At 34.8% G+C, this 22,379-nt stretch overlaps 1 protein-coding gene and 1 long non-coding RNA gene across 3 annotated transcripts; both read left to right on the top strand.

Annotated features, from left to right (window-relative positions):
* The first annotated feature begins 1,715 nt into the window (after nt 1–1,715).
* Nucleotides 1,716–4,471, top strand: LOC135748367 (uncharacterized). 2 transcript variants are annotated; one of them, XR_010532015.2, is made up of 3 exons: nt 1,716–2,611; nt 2,754–2,806; nt 3,505–4,471. It is a non-coding gene; the product is annotated as an uncharacterized lncRNA (long non-coding RNA). The 2 variants fall into 2 exon arrangements; XR_010532014.2 differs by having other exon boundaries at nt 2,754–4,471.
* Nucleotides 4,472–12,235: 7,764 nt separating this feature from the next.
* slc25a48 (solute carrier family 25 member 48) lies at nt 12,236–16,049 on the top strand. Its single transcript, XM_065266537.2, has 7 exons — nt 12,236–12,406; nt 13,162–13,205; nt 13,366–13,437; nt 13,657–13,909; nt 14,112–14,387; nt 14,713–14,846; nt 15,037–16,049. Exons 1-7 carry the CDS (start codon nt 12,361–12,363, stop codon nt 15,139–15,141), a joined length of 930 nt encoding a protein of 309 aa, XP_065122609.1. The 5' UTR covers nt 12,236–12,360; the 3' UTR covers nt 15,142–16,049.
* The last annotated feature ends 6,330 nt before the right edge of the window (nt 16,050–22,379 follow it).

Below are 22,379 nucleotides of genomic sequence, written 5' to 3'. Positions count from 1 at the left end.
CGTCAGATATCCACTGATCCGTATTTGTTGTTCTTCTAGTATCTCATTCTTACCGAAATGCTATAAATCTGTGTTTCACTGTCTGTACAGAGGTCACACATTAAGAGACAGCCAGAGCAACAACACCCCCTTAAGGAGCATCTTTTAGTTTACTGCACAGTTGGAGAAGGCAAAAGGCAGGTCTGACGGCGAGTCTCCAGAGTGTGCCGTCAAGACAAAGTGTCAGAAATCTTTGCATATGTCAGGTGACGAGACAGAAAGAAGCAGACGGCTTCATTCACAACATAGAGCTCAGTTCTCAATATTTTTTGCGAGATCCATTCCTGGCTTGACAGAGTTCAGCTCCTCCTTGAATGTCGGTGTAAATCTCTCCAAATCTTTCGAAGTATGCGGCCAGAACAGTCAGTCTTGCGTGGCCGTACCACACCACTCTCAGCCGATTCAAATAAGGATGTCACTCTACATTAAGTTGCCTCTTTTTGAATCTGCTGCTGTGGGGTAAAAATCCAGTCATGCTTTTATATAAGAAATTTGTTCTTGTGTAGACCTTCGGCTGTTTTGTGTAACGCTGTGTGATTCATCTCCTTATGTGACTCGATAACCTGGATGGATCTACATGTTTGGTCTGCATGCAATCTTGTTAAAACTCTGCTTTGTTAAATTGTACAGTTTAATTGTACAGTAAATCATTTATGTGTTATGCATTTGGCAGACACTTAAGTGACTTAATGTGCATAAATACCCCACAGATCATTTGCATGTCCAAAATGACCTTATTTGGATGGGATCAAAAAGGCACACTGTTTACACGTGTGTACCTTTAAATGCAAATTAATGAACTACAGCTCCTCACTCCCTTATCAACAGACAGTGAGTGCTTTCGGTTAAAATAGATCTGATTCCTCTATATACAGTCTGGGACAATAGTATCTTATCCGCATTAGTGCTATAATGTGCTAACAAACACGTTTAGAAAAGCTTTTGGGTACAATGAACCAGTCAGTTAGTGGCCGTGGGCAGGGATTTGTTTGTGTGACATCACATTAACAAGAGAATCAAAACAGCATTTGTTTGTGTGACATCACATTAACAAGAGAATCAAAACAGCATGTCTAATGTGACTACTTTGGTTTAAATGAGATTGAAAAGGGGGATTTTTTATTGTAGGGTTGTTATGATCACACACTGCCAACATACATTTATGTCCAAATGATTTGTAAAAGTGGATTTTGCATAATATGTGCCCTTTAATAAATGCAAAAGCATCATCACTAAATATTGTACTTCTCTGGGCACACTGTTAGACATTTCTGTAATTTTTACAGTTATTTACTGTATATCACCCAGTATAATACTGTAAACGATTTATACAGTACATAACTGTAATTCGCGTTGCATTTTGGGAATTTTCTGTGACATCATACATCATATACAGTAATTTACTGTATTTTTGAAAATTGCTGTATGCTACTGTATATTTTCTAACAGTCTTTTGGCGGTATTTTCCTTATTCACACAAATCCTTATTTTATTTTTCTCAAAATCATCATTTTTGACAATTGTATACACACGCACGTTGACTTATTTTAGCTAAGGAACCATGTAGCAGCACAGGTGTTCGGAGGACCGATTTCAGGTGTGCACATAAACTAAAGAGTTTTCAAACAAGACTTTCCCTGGGACAGCGGCGCTTTTCAGTTGAAGATAAACGAGAGGAGAGACTGAAAAAAGACCAGCAAGGTAAAATAATCTATATAACTTTAAGTTATTTATTATCAGACCCGCGGTTGTTGTTTACCCGAACGGGACATTTTAAAACCGTTAACCGGACGCGTTGCTTAACGTTTAACGGTAATATTAGTTTACCCAAGTCAGTATAAACCTTATTAATAAATCATACTATGTGTATGCAAGCCTACGAGCACGCGTGGTGCGTTAAATTACACGCTAGTGTTTTCCTTTTATAAAACTATTATGAAGAAATGCTTAACGTAGCCTAATGTATACATAAATGATATGAAAAGATCAGATTTAGTTTATAATGTTACCTGAGGGAATAATTTATTAATATAAAAGCATATTTAAAAAAGTACTCTAAATTACATGAAGCTGGGAGGAAAACTCTTAATGTGTAAGTAACCACGTTGTGTTTATATTCTCATCCGCTTGGCTTTACCTGTTACATGAATTATGCGTTATTAATAAGGTGTATAACTAAATTTTATCTTTCAATTTCGTCAATTTCGTTAAACTACGTTAAGCATTCAATTTCGTTAAGCATACGTTAAGCATACGCCCACTGTCATAACACACAGACCTGTGGCAATGTGCAGTGATTCGAGTAGTGTACATCTACTCTGGTTATCATTTCAAAACAGTATTTACTGAAAAATATGAGTGTTTAGCATCATGTATTAAATGTGTTAAATATGTCCTTTTTTCCCTGCATTTATTCTGCTGTCTAAAATTCTTTGGGAGGATAAATTAAGGAGGATGTAACAAAATACACTGCAAGAACTGGAATGAGAGACAAGTGAGGATGAAGAGGACAACAGAATATCCATCCTTTCTTCACCACCTCACAGAGTTTGAGTGAAACAACTTGTATTAGGTGAGACACTTCTCAATAAGATACAGTATGTGCTGCATATATGGGTTAGTTAGGTCTCCCTAATTAACTAGCAGCTGTAACAAACAGTACTGTAAAAAACTGTGGTTCAAAATAATTATGACCATCTTTCTTTTGCTTACAGGACTCACAGGATTATTTTATAACAAGACTGATTATCTTATACCAGAAGTACAGGTATGGTATTTTTTTGAAGCTACTTCAAAAGTCTTGTATCACACTGAAGGGGCTTATTTCCCAATAACTACCGGCTGCCTCTACATTATCCCGCTTATTACACGGCTACTTGCCACATAAGAAAAAAAACTGGACATGAATATGAATTTGAAACATTTTATTGGCATATTTGTTTTAAATTAACATTTCTATCCTTCCGCGAAACTTTGCACAGATGCATAAAATGATCGTAATACCTTATTAAGATCATCTGCTTCATACTTGTCTGTCTCCATTTTTTCTCTTTTAGCCAGTCTTTTAGAAGTTTTAATCCCCATTCTGTATTTTTGTGTGTGCTGGCTTCGTAGCTGTCGTGCTCTATTTTGTCAAGTTTAGTCTCAGTAAGCTGTCTGTGTCTTGTCGTGGTTGTCCAGGGTTTGTCACAAGATGGCGCCAAACAGACAGTAATCTTTATTGATCTTTATTGGCGCGGAGCGATTTTACTCGTACAAGTAGTCCGGCTATGCGTTATTAATTTGGAGCGGTTATTATTTGAAAAGAACGAACCTGCAAATGTCTCAACTGACCAATCAGAATCAAGCATTCCAGAGAGCCGTGTAATAAGAATGTTTATATGCAATATTTTAACAGGACATTAAGAAATAATGTTTTTCAACAGTTTGTAAATAATAGAATGTAATGTTTTTTATCATTACAAGCAAAAACATTCATAACGTTATTGGGAACTTTGGGAACTTTCAAGGAACGTTCTTAGAACCTTTCTCTGTGGTTGAGCATTGTATTAGCATCATTAAACGCCATGGGTTCGAACAAGGGAATGCACATGCTGATAAAAAAAATTATACTTTGCATTGCACTGTATGTTATTTGCCTTTTTCTGTAAATGTGAAGATAAATATAAAGACGGACAGTCATTGTTTCATTGTAAACCAGTTCTATTTTAAGAGAACTTAACTAGACTAAATAAAAGTGTCACAAAATTTTTTATTTTGCTATTATGATGCTGATTTTGTGGTGTTATGGGTTTTCTGGTTACAGTGGTAGTGGATCATGATCACCTCTCTAGCTTCAAAAGTAGGATGCAAAATGTATAACACCAAATCATTAAAGCATAACTCCATGTAACTTGACATAATTTAAAGTCGTATAAAGGCAGACATGATTCCGTGTGAAGTCCTATGCCAAAGACTCTCCAAATACTTCATCTACACATTCTTCCTGATGTGTATATTTTGTTTGTATATCCTGGTTGTTGCAGACCTGACCGTAAACTTGACTGTGAGCATCCATCAGGTATAGCTGTTTACTTGCATTACTCATTTAGAGAAATGAAGGGTCAAAATTGATTATATTTTCATCACCCCTTTTTGTATGTCTTTGGGACACTTGAAATATATAGCACATATAATGTGGAGCCATTTTATAATGCGGTCACAGACTACTCCCATTGTAACTGGAAAACCAAAGAAAATCATTGTTTAAATTATAAAATTATAATTTTTGGATTAACTAAACCTGTAATCAGTGTTATACGTATGTATGTTTATAATTTGTGTTATTTTAAATGTATTACTGCAAATGATTTGAAATGTGTATGGTTTAAATGTAATTTCACACTTCTTAAAGTATTTGTATTGTTTTAAATAAAGGCTTCAATATTTGAAATTGTCTCTTTGAATTAAATGTTAGCAATATCTGTAGGTTAAAATGTAAAAATTAATTTTATCTAAAAATTATAGCTAATTTAAATATAATAAAAATGAATGTATAAAAAAATAAAAAGAATAGTAGTATAGTATACAGTAATATACAGCAGGGAGCTACACTGCGACCAAAATGGTCGCATATGCGACCTTTTGAACTGCCGTTGCGACCCTAATTTTTAATGGGTCGCAAATGTGCTACCTAATGTTTTAGACAATATGCTATGATTTACTATGAGCATTTATTAAAACAGAAATGTGGATTTTAAGAATACGTTTTATAACATGCTCTGAGCCATCAACACGTTGGCTTCATTTTGCGTGAAAGCACGTCGTGTCTCTCCCTCCCTATCAGTGTGCGTTTGCGTGCTCAGCTGTTTCTCAATGAATTAGGTGCGACGCGACGCAAGCGCAGTGTCTTCCATGTTTCTGAACTTGAGCAGAGGTCTTTCTTCACTGAGGACGCGGGACCCGTATGGTTCCGGGTTTATATTTTAAATGGTCTGTCGGGTCCGGTTAGGTCCTAGTTTAATTACTTTGGGTCCCAAGTCTGATTAATGTTGTGTTTATAACCCGAAAAACGGCCATGAGCGCTACCGCGCTAAAGCTCGAGTGCAGATTCAGCGTGCCTTCGGTTTCTATGGCGATGGTTCTTGTTACGACCACGCGCTGCATTTGCTTTCTCACATTTTTTTAATGATCTTATTATTAATTAACCATATATTTTCTAAAACCATATCCATATTACGTTTGGACAGAGATTGTAGCAAAAAGCAATGCTAATGTCAAGCCAATTGCACTGAACGAGCAAAGCAATGTAAAGCAAGTAGACAGCAAGTAGACTTTTAAATCTGAAATAATGAGTGGATTAAGCTTTTTAAATCGGCAAGAGAGAAATAGAAAGATAGAGCAAAAGCAGTAAAAGTGCCTATCTAATCGAAATTATTACCATTATAACATCAGTCATAACATCAGTCACATTTATAATCTATAGACCTGCACTGTCTATTAATATACTATACATAGTATTGTATTATATTGAGTTTGATAAAAGGGGTCTAATTGCTTCATATATAAGTGCAAAAACAGTAAGTGTTTTCGTGGTGCTTTGACAAACAGTGTCAGCTTTGTTAATGGCAAAGAATGTTTGGGGTGGTTAGATTGATGAAATATAATGTGAAATTAATATTAATTTTCAATGAATCAAAGTATTGTGTTGTGTCACACATTATTAGTTCTACGTCACATGTATAGTAGACCATTATTTGTCAGGGGGTAATAATTGCCCTTTTCACCGGCTACCACCACCAAGTACATTTCAGATTTGTGGGAAACACTGCAACGTTTAAGAAAACAAGGCGGCATGTGGTTTAAAAGATGGCAAGTAAAATAAAAAGCATATCTGTATGCAATACAGTTTCATTATTGTTCATTATTATCCAGAGCGCCTTAATATAACTTGAAAAAAATATGTGCGACCAAATCATATTTTGCGCCAGTAACTGAAAAAGTTGGTAGCGCAAGTGCCACCAGTGGAAAAGGTTAGTGTAGTTCCCTGTACAGTAAACCTGGGTTTTTTACAGTAGCACACTGTATAACATATTTACAGTAGCATTTAAATACTGTAAAATGGAAATACAGTTTAGAACTGTAAATCTTATTTACAGTAGCCTACTGGCAACAGTGTTGCCAGTAGGTTACTGTAAAAATCCTTGAAAATGTCTAACAGTGCAGTGCACTTAAGTAATGTAAGAAAAATCTGTATAGTCCACTAGTTAATGCAATATTGTTACCTTGTGTGTCCTAACTTTATTGTTTAATTGAAAGATGTTCAAACAATATTTGTCAAGCATCTGCATGGGCACAAATCTTTCAAATGTCTACATTTGTATTCAGTGTTGTTGTTGTTTTGTTTGGTCAGGCTATAGCAGGGTGTCTGATTTTAGTGGTACTTTTTATTTATTAAGGTACAGCTAAATTTAATAAGCTGCAGGTTGCATACAATGCGACTTTTGCTAAGAATCCCTCGGTGGACGAGTGCAGTCAGCTTTTTGTACAGAGTCATGTTATATGCTGTTTTCCTAAATTTTGTGTATACATTTATAAAGCAAAAATGAAATTATTGTGAGCTTGGAGAAGAGCACTGTTTGGCACATCTCTGTACTTTGGAGGCACTGGAAAAGTGCTTTTATGGACATTAGATGTAAATTATTCTCTTGCTGTTGTTATTTACAGTATGTTGTATGCTGGTCTTTTTTCTTACTTTTAATACATGGACCTACCGGATTCTGAAATAAAGATATAATTTTGTATATGCAAGCAGTCTTGGAAATAAACTTGAATGAATTTAAATCTGGCATTCGTTGACCTTCACTATATTTTACAAAAATTGGTTTCACTTAACATCTGTGTATAATTGCTCAACACAGAAATTGCATGCAAATTACAGTAAATAAAATCATTACAGTTAGCACCTGCATATTTGTAATTGCTAAAGGACATTTTTATTCCAACAGTGTGCAGGATGAGACATTTAAATGGGAATAAGCATTTTAATAACCACAGTGGTAAAAACTTAATGCAGTTTCAATTGCTTATGTAGTCCTACGATATATATAGAAAGGAGAAAAACACAAGTGAAAGGTGGGGAAAGAGGACATCATTATTAGGAAGCCAATGAGTATTCACATCCATCTGTGTGCACTTAAGGGCAAATGAGAGCTGTGCTGGAAAGATTTATAGTATATTTCACCTCTCTACATTTCCACTAAACTGAACGGATTGGTTCAGAGCCTTGTGATCGTGATAAGAATCCGTACTAAAGAAGGAAAGGTTAGTGGTAATTAAAGCACAAAGCCACAAAGAAACCAAAAACCGGTGAGTAAATTGATAGTTAATACTATTGTGCCCCCTAGTGTCCACGTGTTTCACCACAAGAAAATTGATTGCATATCAGTAACTTATAAAAGTAGCAAGTGTGTCCCAGTCTGTAAAAACCTAGTCATTTTTTTTCTTTTATTTATTGGGTTTTACATAAATGTAAAGAACATCTTGTGAAAATGATATCTTTAATATTGACTGAGTAAGGTCATGTCAAAGGTTAAAGTCAATGTGAAATCAAACTTGGATGCTTCTAATCTCAAAATGATATTACGACACTTTAGTCTGGATCTCATAGGTGACGTTTCAAAATGTTTCATGTGAAATGTTTAGACCTTGTCTTGGCTAATCCATACCACAAAAATTTGTGCTGTGTCATTGCCTTTTTGCAGATGTACTCTAAGGTCCAATGGGAATTCACAAGTTTTCACGCCCATATTGATTGTGTGTCAGCTGAAAAACACATTGCTTGCAGTCAACCCCCTTCAGGACAAAGACTGAATAAAGATCCAAGAAGCAGAACTGGAAGATCATGACTTCCAGGAATTACTGGCTAACCATCAATACAAAAACAACCTTTTTATTTTCAAGCATATAGGAAATTATCAGTAAATGGCAAAACAACAGCAAAAATCTATTTCTTTGTATAATCCAATATAAACTGTATGCATTGTACATATACATATTCTACATTATGTGTAACCTAATGTCAGATCAAAGGTACCTGATGTACCAGGTCAACTTGTTGGAGCAAGCCACCATGAAAATCATTAAATTCATGGAAAAAAGTGAATTCTGAATCTGGTTGTTGTTGAGGTTTATCTATGACATCTAGTCTTATGGTCAAGCAATTAGCTGTAGCTTAATGGTACAGTAAAGCATTGCTTTAGCAGCACAAAGAATATGGGTTTGATTCCTAGGGAACGCAGATACTGATATCTTAATTTTATCGTGCTTACTTGAAAGAGTCTGCCAATGCCAAATGTAAATGGTCAAGATTTTGTTTAATATTAATTGCATCCAAAATGTCATATTGGGAGGTCAATGGATGCACTTAAAGTGATAGTTCACCCAAAAATGTAAACGTACCATTATGTTTTATAACTCAATTTCTTATGTTATTTTTTTTAAAAGCCAAACGCAGATTTTTTTAAAGTGTTGTTTGGTGGTTTTCTTGTTACTATAGGAGTGATGGTGACCATTTCAGTCACGTCCCACTCTCATAGGAAACACTTCAAGCATCAAAATAACCAAAAATTGTTAAATAAATAGCCCCACTTGATCTGTGTCATATATTTTAATGCAAAAGCATCATCACTAAATATTGTACTTCTCTGGGCAGTGCACTTAAGTAATGTAAGAAAAATCTGTATAATCTACTAGTGAATGCAATATTGTTACCTTGTGTGTCCTAACTTTATTGTTTAATTGAAAGATGTTCAAACAATATTTGTCAAGCTTAGATCACACCTGGGCACAAATCTTTAAAAAGGTCTGCATTTGTATTCAGTGTTGTTGTTGTTTTGTTTGGTCAGGCTATACTTTAAGGCATTTTAAGCAGGGTGTCTGATTTTAGTGGTACTTTTTATTTATTAAGGTACAGCTAAATTTAATAAGCTGCAGGTTGCATACAATGCGACTTTTGCTAAGAATCCCTCGGTGGACAAGTGCAGTCAGCTTATTGTACAGAGTCATGTTATATGCTGTTTCCAAAATGTTGTGTATACATTTATAAAGCAACTTGAGGTCTCTAAAAAATGAAATTATTTTGAGCTTGGAGAAGAGCACTGTTTGGCACATCTCTGTACTTTGGAGGCACTGGAGAAAGTGCTTTTATGGACATTAGATGTAAATTATTCTCTTGCTGTTGTTATTTACAGTATGTTGTATGCTGGTCTTTTTTCTTACTTTTTCCTTTGTTTTAATACATGGACCTACTGGAGTCTGAAATAAAGATATCATTTTGTATATGCAAGCAGTCTTGAAAATAAACTTAATGAATTTAAATCTGGCATTCGTTGACATTCACTATATTTTACAAAAAAATTTCACTTAACATCTGTGAAACACAGAAATTGCATGCAAATTACAGTTAATAAAATCATAACAGTTAGCACCTGCATATTTATTCACTTGATCTGTGTCATATATTTTAGTGTCCTGAAAACATTTACCTGTCTACTACCGTCTAACAGTTTATTGCACAGAAAGAAAGGCAACACTTAAAAAAATATGCATTTTGGGTTCTGAAGACCAAAGATATTGGAGGTCTAAACAGCATGAGGAAAAGTAAACATTAACAAAATTTTAATTTTGGGGTGAACTAACTGTTCTATTTCACAGAAATATTATATTAAGTAGGCAATTCATATTATTAGAGCAGTACTATTAAAACAATAATTATAAATAAATGAATACATATATAAATAAATGTCATTTTATATAAAATATTATATACTTTTTGGAAATCAGATTTATAATGTCAGAGTCTATTCTGCCTTTATTTCATAAGTCAAAGTTAGCTTAATTGTAACAAAAGCCAAGGTTACTGACTTTTGATGATGTTCCACTGTGATCTCTGTCAACACAGACCAATGGGAAACAAACATGTTTGGTCAGGTATCTGACCCAACTTGAACTCCTTTTTTTGTGATAGATCAGGACTGCCATTCCCAGAATTTTTTTCCAGAGAATTTTGTGATTTCTCTCTGTCGTTTAAAACCCTTCTCTGGCAAAGCAATCCAAAATAGTTTTACTTTTGAAATAAATGGCCTCGATGTAACTATTGCAGAGGTGTATTGTGCAGAAATCTACATTTAGTTCAGACATATTGATTATAACATGTTATGTTATTAAAGACCCCCTCTTTCATTTGCATTGAAATTAGAGACCCTGACCGCAACTTCTAATCCTAGCAGACCCAAAGCAACCTGGCCAAGAAAGATACATCATTTCAATTTAGTGGACTAAAATTAACCATACTGTAGCAACATGTGATGGATACAAAAATTAGACCCCAATGAAAAGGAAATTAATGAGCAAGTTTTCTTTTTTGTTTTTATTTCTCAAAGCCCTGAGCTTCAGAGCCACACGGAGGCTACAAACACGGCCACATTATTCATTTTGCGTCTGTAACAAAGACTTTGTTTTGTCTATTGTGATTTAAATTTATTCATCTGACGTTCGACAGAAACTGCAGCCAATCCTCTTTTTAACACCCAAGCAAACCCTCATCAGTAGTCAGGTCTACAGCAGATACACAGCACATCTCTTGTAGTGCCTAGTCAGACATTTGCATAAACAGATGGACTGTTCTGTACCCATAAACAATCTCTAGTATTCGGGATAAGGTGGCTGTCTTTTGTTGTTAAACACTGATTACTTATCACAGCAATACTTGTGTGATACTAATCAAAGACCTGGATTAAATGCATTTAAAGTTATCAGTATGTAGTAGATTGCTGCAATGCACGAGTTGATTGGTTCAAGGCCTTACCCATTTTAGGTCAGGTGATAAAGGACAAATGACCCGTGATATGACTTTATCGCTCGCTTTGAGTTAATGATCACAATGGACATAAATTAGTCAAATATATCATTAAGCCAGATGCAGATTTCTGCTATTTGACTTCACAGTGTGCAACCTACATAAGATTTTCCACACCATCACCACTGATTGGTCGAGCTGCTACTTATTTATATATTTAATTATATATTGTGCTGACTCTAAATCTGATGACTTCTTTGACTTTTCTTGTGTTAAAGCAATTGATACTTTCACTTGTAATGATGTTTTGTTCCACCACAACCCTGAGGCAGCTTCTCTTTTGCGTCTGTTGTGTAAACACATCAAAGGTCAACATATACCATTTATCATTTGTGTAAAGGATTTTACGCTGTATAACACCGTGCCCATTTTTAAGTCAAAGTGACTGACTACTTTTTTTAAAGATCTGTATTAAACAACAAAGAGAGAGAGAGAGAGTTTCAAAATCATGTTGGCAATCAATGTGTGTGCTGTTTGATATCAGTGATTTGATTTTAACAAATTTATATAACAAAATGTGGGAAATTTCTGGCTATAATAAATAAATACTCTAACCTTAAAATGTCACATGCACTTCTTATAACTACTGTAACTCTGTATGCCAAATGCTCAAACGCACATCACATAACCATATATATTACACCATGTCAGTAGCACTGCTGGTAACTTTCCACTTGGAGTATAGTACTGTACTGTAAGTTTTTTACATCTCAAGCTGTAGAAAGACCTATAACATGACAGCATAAATAAATGAAAAACCCAATCATGTATCTAGATTAAATATATAAATATGTAAAAACATATAGTACACCAAATAATTGTTTAGATTTTTGATTTATTAATTGATTTTATTGTAAAATCCAATCCAAGTCATGGACACCAACATATTTCAAACATTTCTCATAATCTAATTAGCCTATAGATCATGCATGTTTTTATGTGACCCTGTCAGTGAACTCCAGCTAAAGTCTCATAACCTATAATGAGAGTTTGATTTCACTTATTGATTTACATTGATTTTAATCTTTGACATGACCTTACTCAGTCAATAGATATCAAGATTATATTTTCACCTACTGTTCTTTACATTATATAAGATAAAAAAAGTAAATCACAAAAAATGACTTTAGCAGGGATTTCACAGACAAGGTCACATTTTAAACAAAATTAAAAACATTTCAAACAGTTTAATCTTTAACTCAGTAGCACTGCTGATGTCGATTGGTGAGCGGATCTATTTTCGTATCTGCGTAACGCCCCTCACACACCCCTCACCGATCCGTTTCACGTTAAATGTTTGGATGGGTTGAAGTTAGGACTGCTGTTATTGATCTGACCAGCTGTAACATGATGGTTAAGGTTTGAAGAGCATCAATGCCGGTGGCATTTATTTACTTATCTCCCATGTGAATTAACTGAGTACCATGACAGTCTTTCAATTGGATGACTTTATAGCAGGATGGATTGGTGGTGAGTTTTCTGTGTTTTGAATGTCTTTAAAGTTACACACATGTTTACCATTACATATAACCTTAAGCGAGCCACGTTTTCATTTTGGGGGGAGAGAAGTGTTCGCGCATCTTTGATGTTTCGTAAAGTAGCTGTTACGTCGCGTATTTTATTTTTTGCATTATATACGCACATACTTTTACAAACATATCACCTTTGTAAGAAATGATTTCTCTCAAAAACATAAACTTGGAACAAATTGAATAGCCTATAGAATACAGAACTGAGGAATGTATACAAAATGCGCGCAATCGAGACGTCTTTGTTTGTTGCTTTGTTTATGTGTCCGTTTTACGTGACACTTTGTATATTCTGCAAAGTTGAAGAAAATGCCTTCATGTTTATTTATTTATTCATGTATTTATTTATTTATTTGGACGAAAGTCTGATGTGCATTCCATTCATGCCGGTAGCCGAAAGTTTTAGCCAGAACAGCGTTTAGCTGTACTAAAAACATCTTATTCATTAAAAAGGAAAATGTTTTTTGCAAGACCCCCATCTAGTGTGCATGTGCACTCACCATGAAATGTTCACAACAATGTATTTAATTCATGAAAATGGATCTTCTGTTCCGCAGGAATAAACTCGTACAAGACGCGCATAATTGCGCAATGTTCAAACGGTCATCATAAGCATATTGTCTGTTAAAATAAAAGTTGCCTGTTCACACTTCATTTGTAATATATTCAACATATACATGTATTTATTTGTAACAGGAGCATCCAGTGTGATTGTAGGTCATCCTCTTGACACAGTTAAGGTATTGAGATTCTTTTCATTTATATTTCCTCTTTATTTCCATGATGTGTCTTTTATGTGTGCATTTTGCTCAACTGGTCTAAAGTAACATAAAAGTTGTAACATTTCGACATGTTTAGTATAAAAAAAAGTTTTAATGAAGATTTTTACTTTACTTGCAGACCCGTTTACAGGCAGGCAATGGATACAAGAATACTCTCCACTGTATTGTAACCATCTACAAAAAGGAAACTGTAAGTCTTTATAGCATTTTGCTGTCTTTATAAATGATTTAAAATAGTTACTGATCATATATTTTACTTTACATACTATACTATAATATAGCTATAGTAAGACACCAAACATCACAATTAATCCAAAAAGACTAGGGTGGTATTTATTCATTAGTGCTGGTTAACTTTAAACAGCTGTGTCTTGTAAAAAATATGACATCTGCTTTCGTTTTGTCTCAGGTTGCAGGATTTTTTAAAGGACTTTCCTTTCCACTAGCCAGCATCACTCTTTACAACTCTATGGTGTTTGGTTTCTTCAGTAATACACAGCGTGTCATTAGTAAATACCGCTATGGGGATGGTAGACAGCCGTCCAGTATGCTTGACTTGACTGTAGCGAGCATGTTGACTGGTCTGGTTTCGGTAGGAGTGGGTGCCCCTGTGGATCTTGTCAAAATTAGGCTTCAGATGCAAACCCAACCTGTTCTTGCAGGTAAGGTCAAGTCTTGCGTACAAAAATGTGCTGAACCGTTGGGATGCATACGTATGTCATAAAACAAAAATGACTTGGGTAATCATTACACAAAGCTTACTTAAGTTATGTGACTTGAATTGGATTTCCAAGTAAATGAACAACTGAAACGATATCTATCAAAATCACAAAAATGCAAGTGTTTTGTTTCTTGTGTTTTTAGAGAACTTTAACCTAGCTGGGAATGGCAATGTTCCTATTCGTTCAATGGGAATTCAGGCCCAGCCTATGTACAGAGGGCCGCTTCACTGCATCAGCGCAATCCTGCAAAATGAAGGCATCCAAGGGCTCTACAGGGGAGCGGGAGCCATGATATTGAGAGACATACCTGGTTATGCCCTGTACTTCATTCCATACACAATATTCTGTGGCTTCCTAAATCCTGATTCCAATGCCTCTCCTCATCCCTGCTCCATATGGCTTGCAGGAGGTTTAGCAGGTAATATTGCTGTAAAAACCTGGTCCACATTTCAGCTTTTTAAAGACTTTGACCTAAATAAGAACCCAATGAACTTGTAGTGTCTACATCGTGTTTGTACAAGTGTTGACTTATTTTGTCATGGCTAAAAGTTCATGGTTATGCTGGGGTAAAATGTTGAATGGCTCAGCAATCATGCACAATACGGGCTGTTCTGCAGTATGCCACTGTTTAAGAGCTCCTTTTACATTTAATATTTCAGGGTCGGACCCTTGTTGTGAAGGAATAAGCCATGTAAGGACATTAAACGCATTAAATCTTACATGGTTTTGTTGTTTTCCCACAGGCTCCATCTCATGGGTCACAGCCACACCGGCTGATGTAGTGAAAAGTCGGTTGCAGGCGGACGCAATGCAGCAGAGAAAATACAAGGGCATTGTGCACTGCATCATGCAAAGTTATAAAACAGAGGGAATACATGTAGGTTTGGATTTTATGCTGTTCTGAAATAAATCTGATTGCACGGACCAATAGGAAATGAATGGCTCTTAGACAGTTACACTTTAAACTGCAAAATGGATATTAATAACAAGTGGTATACAATTGTTATGGTTATGTATATGTTGTTTCAATATGCTAAATAAGATTTGTTTGTTGTTTTGTCCTGCAGGTTTTCTTCCGCGGGGCAACGGTAAATGCTATCAGAGGATTTCCAATGAGTGCAACTATGTTTCTCGGCTATGAGCTTTCCCTCCAGTTTTTCCGCGGTTTATAACAAGCAAGCTGCTTTTAAAACAAGTTAACTATATGCTTCTGAAAATAATTGTGTTCATGATTTTAGGGGCTTTTTATATGTAGAAACTTACATGTGACTTATATTTATGTGAGTTCATTGTTGATACATGCAAGAGTATCAGTGAAGCTTTTAGGCATTTCTTATATTAAGAAGATTGATTGAAAATGGGTACACATTTTAAACATTGTTTTGCACAAGTTTTTTTAATTATAATCATATTTTTATATGCATAATCTGCACATCTGCCATACTGACTTTTATTCTGCTTAAAGTTTATGTATTTTTATGTACAGTAATCAAAATCGTATCAGCTAATAAACCATTAGCGATTCATCGTTTTAAAGGCTTAATATGCTCTTAATGTGCTTTGCAAGATAATTACTGCCTATGCAATATAAGGCAAATATATAAATACATCTAATTATGTAATATACAGTTATGTATATTTTTTGTGTTTGTATCACTATCTACTTTAAAAAATATATATGTTATTTCTTTTAAGATTTTTTAAATTAACTACTTTACTATAATATGTGAAGTGTTTTGAAATGTTCAAATCTCTTTAAAAAAAAACTTTTTGCATCCTCTGCTTTTGTAATCAGATTTTTTAAAGGAAATACATCAAATGTATAGATGAAGAAATGTATGCTTTTGAAGACAAATAGTGGCATTGGCAATTTTTGATAAATAAAGCACTTCGTTGTTATCGCTTATTCACTAGGTGGCGTTGTACCACTACAAATGTAGTAAATTTATCAGGATATAGTAAACATACTGTATTTGGCATGCTGTCCTGGCTAGAAACATGCTGCTGTTAAGTTGCTGGAGGAGCTAGTGTACCCAATGCATTTTTTATATATCTTAATAAAGAAAGAGGTACTGTTAAAGTGTGAATTCTGTGTTTTATTTAAATGGTTCCAAGTAATAAAATCTTTAATCTTTTGAAAATAATTCAGCATTTTTAGATCTGCTCTGAATTAAACTTCACTCTTAAAAATGCTGGGTTATTTTCAACACATTGTGGGTCTAAATGGGACAAACCCATCTGCTGGGTTGTAATTTAACTCATGCTGGGTTGTTTCAACTTAAAATGCTGGGTTGTTTTAACCCATTGTGTGGTCAAATACTGTATAAACATTTCCTGGGTTACTTTCAATCCAGTTGCTGGGTTTGTTCCTTTTTTGACCCGATGCTGGACTGAAAATAACCCAGCATTTTTTAGAGTTTACTGAAACAATTATCTTTAAACATAGAATTCTTTGAAATGAAACAAAAGATACCCTAAAATAGTGGGTTGTTTTTAATCCATGGTAGTGTAATATTGGAAAGAAATAATGCATGCAGTTATCAATAAACCTATGATGGGGTGTTGTTGTTTGGTTGAAACAACACAGCAATCGAGAATTAAACAACCATACAATGTCTGAAAAAATGCCCCCTAGCTTTAATCAAGGCTTAAAACAATCCATTTTATTATTTTATGTAAATCTAAGTACACTCCCAGAAAAAAGGTACAAAAGCCTGGGGTGGCACTTTCAAAAAATATTGTTCCTTCGTGTAAATGGTGCATATTAGTACATCAAAGATACACATACAAATGTTCGGTTGTTTTAACCCAAAATTGTCTCAAACCCAACTTATATCCGGCACTGTAAAAAACTTATATCCGGCACTGTAAAAAATGCAGCATGAGGTTAAAACAACTTGGTTTTGCAAGTCAATTCAACATACTATTTGAAGTTTTGACCTGTGATAAGTTAACATAACTTAAAAATTTTGTTAAAAAATTTCAACTTGTTTTTAGAAGATAACGTAACATAACATATTATGTTGATTTCACAAAAATGCTGATCTTTTGTTACAGTGTGGGTTGGTTCAACTCATAGTTGGGAAACAACCACCCATCATAGGGTTATTTATAGCCCAACAGTTGGGTTTATCCATATTTTACCCAATTATGAGTCAGTCTAAATGGTACATATTAGGACCTTTTTAAATGTGCTGTCCCAATGGCAGCTTTTGTACCTTCTTCTAACAGTGTAGAGCAGTGGTTCTCAAACTGGGTGCGGCGAGATGGTGCCAGAGGGGCCCCATTTTTATGATATTTTATCAAATTGATTAATTTATCATGAATTCTTTGCAATTAAACCTAAAAAATAAGGATAATAACCAACAGCACTACTTTGTATCATTCAATATGTTTTGTTTAAAGGTGACATAGAATGGTTGAACGGAGTATTTATCCTTGTTCTGTGATGTGACATGTAGCCAAAACATTTTTTGTTTGGGTCTGTAATGCCTTAGAAGCTTGCTAAAAACCTCTCTCAGATAGCTCTATTAGGGTGAGGGATTTCAAACAAGTGGTTTTGCACCTATTTGGCTCCCCCCAGAGTCGTATAATAATAGAGTTACGACACTCACATAGACGTCCGTTGTAAGAATGGAATGCGGAAGTAACAGCGTTTCATGTAGTGACCGGTAGTGACGCATAGTTCCAAACGCAGCACTGAAGCCCATTCATTTCAATGGCACCTGCAGGTAAATCGATGAAATTACCGTTTCTCTTTACATTTTCGGACATTTCATTAATATAGTCAACAGTGATATTTTATGAACTCTGCTGTAGGTAATGATTTTCGTTAATAATAACTAGTAAAATTTTTATATTTTAATGAGTTGTGTATAATGTGTGAATAGGCTAATATAGATTTAATGGTTTAATATTTTATTACTGGTGGCCATCTACTTTATACTTATCTTTTTTATATATTACGAGTAACACTAGGGGGCAACAGCGACAAGCTAAATGCCTTATAAGAAAGTCACACTGCTTACAATGCTGCTATGTGTTTCATTGTGTTTGGTAAGTAATACGAGTGATGTATCCTCGAAAATCATGTATGATTATATTAACATTTAATGTGTGTACTATAAATACAATTAAATATTAATTTAGTGTGTTTATGTTATGCTTCACTGTTACAAATAACCGCGTTGGCGATCTTTTTTGTGATTTTAATATAGTAAAAGTGTAGGAATTATGTTTTTAGCAGATTGATAGCCATTTATATAGCCATATTTTGCTACAAAAATAAAAGATAAACTGTGTTGCTGTAGTTGGTATAGATAACCACAGTTATCTTTGGGCCACAATTAACTGTTTATCTTTATTAACTGTTTTACTATATTTACATCACTCCCTAGTAAAAAAACGTTATAAACATAGTAAGTATAGTGATCAATTCACATTACAAGCTAATATTTATCTAAAATAGCTGAAAACCTATGCAAACAGATTGACAGCCCTGCTTGGTTTGGAACTGCAGAACGTTACATGAATCACGTGACCGCACGGCGGCGAGATCAAAGCGTTTCGTAACTCTGTTATTATACGACTCTGGCTCCCCCTACTGGCTTAACTTGCAATCTCATTACTGATTGGCTGACTTTGCTGCCACTCAAAAAATGTAGCCAATTATTTTAAAGTGGAGGGGCAGTGAGATGCCTGTGATGTCATAAGCATCAGTTTTTCAGATTGGGCCGTTTTCTGGCTGACATTTCTAAAAGAGGAATCTCTATGAGACTGAGATGTTTAGCATGTTTAGCACTTTTTGTATGTTTGTGAATGTGGACAGACTACCATTATTCAACAAAGACAAGGTAAAAATGGTTTTTCATTCTCTGTCCCCTTTAATTAAAAGTTGAGTTTTAGAACAGTTTTTGTCATAAATTTTCTTTGGAGGGGGCACGAAGGAATGTGCCGTACACAAGGGGGGCCGCACTCTGAAAAGTTTGAAAATCAGTGATATAGAGTGATAGATGGGATTTAGGTGAAAAAGCTGAGATACACTGTCTACCTCACATGGCATCACATGACTCCACTGACCATACTGATGGTTTCTACCAGAAACGATGTATGCTCAGTCAATAAAGCTGTAAAGATGCTACCATTTTAGTGATTTACAGCTTGATTGTATATTAAACATTTATTAAAGATTAATACATTTTACTAATGCATATTTATCTGATGTTTACTGCTTTTATTTTGCACTCTAATGTCAAGTTTGATGTTTTATATGTAGACATAAACTGTGCTGCACAGTCTGTGCAGTGTTGTCAAATTCGAACCCATTTTTCACTATTAGACTATGAGCGGGGTGGAATGTAGGGAGGTTGGTAAAATGTGGTTGCCAAGAATAAAATGCATTATGAGACTTGTTTACTTTTATGAAAATATCTGCTGTAAGCAAGACACTTGTAATGAATCTAAATAAAAATAGCAGAATGCATTAAAGGGGACAGAGAATAAAAAAACATTTAACCTTGTCTTTGTTGAATAATGGTAGTCTACCCGCATTCACGAACATACAGAAAGTGCTAGACATGCTAAACATCTCAGTCTCATAGAAATTCCTCTTTTTGAAATGTCAGCCAGAAAACAGCCCAATCAGAAAAACTGATGCTTATGACATCACAGGCATCTAACTGCCCCTCCACTTTAAAATAATTGGCTACATTTTTTGAGTGACAGCAAAGTCAGCCAATCAGTAATGAGATTGCAAGTTAAGCCAGTAGGGGGAGCCAAATATGTGCAAAACCACTTGTTTAAAATCCCCCACCTAATAGAGCTATCTGAGAGAGGTTTTTAGGAGGCTCTAAGGCATTACAGACCCAAACAAAACATTTTTGTCTACATGTCACATCACAGAACAAGGATAAATACCCTGTTCAATCATTCTATGTTACCTTTAAACACATCATGACAATATACAATTTTACTTTAAGCATACTGTTAACTAAAAATGACAAAATACTGCAGTATACTATATGAAACAGGATAATGAAGATGGATGTCCTTCTCGTGTCAGTTAGCATCATCCAGACCTTTGGTTAAAAAAGCTGACACAAAGTCCAGCTATGAGGAAATGTTTATTTTCCTTGTGCTTTATTAGCTGAAATATCCTGCTTGTGTTTTCACGGGCAGTTCATGTGCATCATAAATAATGTTTTATTGCCCATTTACTGTTGAAAGCAAACATGCACATACCATCTGTTGTTCTTTATTAGTGATTTTAAAGCCTTAAACACCCTGCAATAATAAAGAAACCAACATACACCAACTGCCTTATCTGCTTACCTGAAAGACCTTATACCTCCATTGAAAGTGACCTAATGTGTAAATAAATAAAAACTGTTGAACTTACACCCTTCATGTCTTTCCTCAGCTAGATATTTTGACAGCTCTCAGAACATTTGTCCACGGAGCCACAGGCGGTTAACCTTTAGCTCTAGACTTACAAATGGACGTGGCTTTGTTGGCGGTCAAGTGAACACACAACATTTATCTGTCCAAATAAGACATGGGATTTCTCTGTGGACATTTAGTTTGCATAATGCAATTTCTCTACAGACATTCAAATGAATCGTAGCTTGTTAAATTAAATTATATTAAATTGTGTTTTTGAACAGGAAAGAGTCATCCTTACAAACTCAGTGAAACACAATGATTCAGAGTTCAGTGACGCTCAAGTGTGAGACTTAATATTTACAAACTTATGAAGGAATTGAGGAGGACATATATGTTTTGCAGAAAATAGCAATGTTGTACTTTATTTAAGGTCACTGCTTTTGAGCTCAAATGAAAAACAACAAAATCAACAACATATTGAATGTATGCTACTGTTGTCAATGTTAATGTTTTTTATGATGTCACTTCAACTAAAGCATTATTATCATTATGGCTGTTTATCACCATGCACTGTCAGAAAAACAATAGTCAAAACATGGTCCCTATAGCAGTCACTGGGGCAGTACCCTTTCAAAAAGGACACCTGCACCTAATTTCTTGCTGCACTTAAATGTTTAAGTTTAAACAACTTGAATTAGTAAGTCATTTCAACTTTTTTACTAGTTAGAAGTTCCTATAAATTATAAAAATAAGCCCATTCAACTTCAATTTTTATTTATACCAATTGCTCTACTCACTAATCCAAAAAGTTGGAATGACTTGCTAATGCAAGTTGTTTGAACTTAAAAAAATTAAGTGCAATATGGATTTTTTTTTTATGTAAAGAGTTGATATTAGTACCTCAGAGGTATATATTTGTACCAAACATATACCTAAATATACATATTTGGACCTTTCTAAATAGTACTGTCCCAGTGACAACTTAGGACAATTTTTTTTACAATTTTTTGTGTGGTTGAGGTCACATTTGTGCTGATATAAAGCTGCATAATTGACAGTGTACTGTATGTAAATATGTAAGAAAAAGCCAAGGAGTTGTGTGTAACTACTTTCTTATCCCAAGGATTGAGGATCTGTGACAAATAAATAGCTTTTTATGTCTGAAGGATCCGCAATCGTCCATCATGGTTTACTCACTGATCACTGTTGTATCTAAATGATAATTAAGTTGTGGTTTACATTACAGCTGCATAAATGCACGTGATGTCATAACCAGTCCTACATGGCAAAGCCCTCTGAAATCAGACCCCATCAGTTTGTGTTTTGTTTTTTTTACTGTGGAGGCTTGGTTCATGTTCTGCTTTGTTTGTGCTGATTGTGTTGCTCGGTGGAGCCTGAGCACCTGCCAGTGATATTTGTTCAGGTCTTTATAGAGGAGGTAATGAGGGATCAGTAATCAATGTACACAGCACTTATACAACAATATCCTACTGACCTTCAGAAAGGAAAAAGGCAGACCCAAAGGACGAATGCATTAATGCCACGTTGCTGACAGATAATGTCAATGAACATTATTGTTTGTAATCAGTGCACAACCAAACTTCAGCACCTTTTTAGTGTGTAACACCCTTACAAAAATGAACCCATTTTTTGTAATGATTACTATTAGCAAAACTATATGGAAAGGATGTTTTTTACTACAGTAATCATTTTATTATTATTATTATTTTTTATTTTTATTTTATTTTAACTGTAGTAAAACCTTGGTTAATTTTCGTAAGGGCATAGGCAAGGTAAGAAGAGAATTGCAATACTGTATGGGGTGTGATCCAGGAAGAAGAAAATATATCAGAACACAAAAGGACAAAACACAAAAGGAGTACTCACATTCATGACTTAAAATCAAACCCCATAGTTAAACCCAATACACTTTTACTTTAATTTTGATATCTTGGGTGTTACCACCCACACTAATGCTTCTAAACAGGAGCTGATGTTGATGGTACTGTAAGTGTTGGGGTGTGATCAG

Source organism: Paramisgurnus dabryanus, chromosome 16, assembly GCF_030506205.2.
Source record: "Paramisgurnus dabryanus chromosome 16, PD_genome_1.1, whole genome shotgun sequence".
Classification (NCBI taxonomy): Eukaryota; Metazoa; Chordata; class Actinopteri; order Cypriniformes; family Cobitidae; genus Paramisgurnus; species Paramisgurnus dabryanus.
The sequence above is the reverse complement of the archived record's forward strand: the minus strand, read 5'-3'. Positions and strand labels throughout refer to the sequence as shown.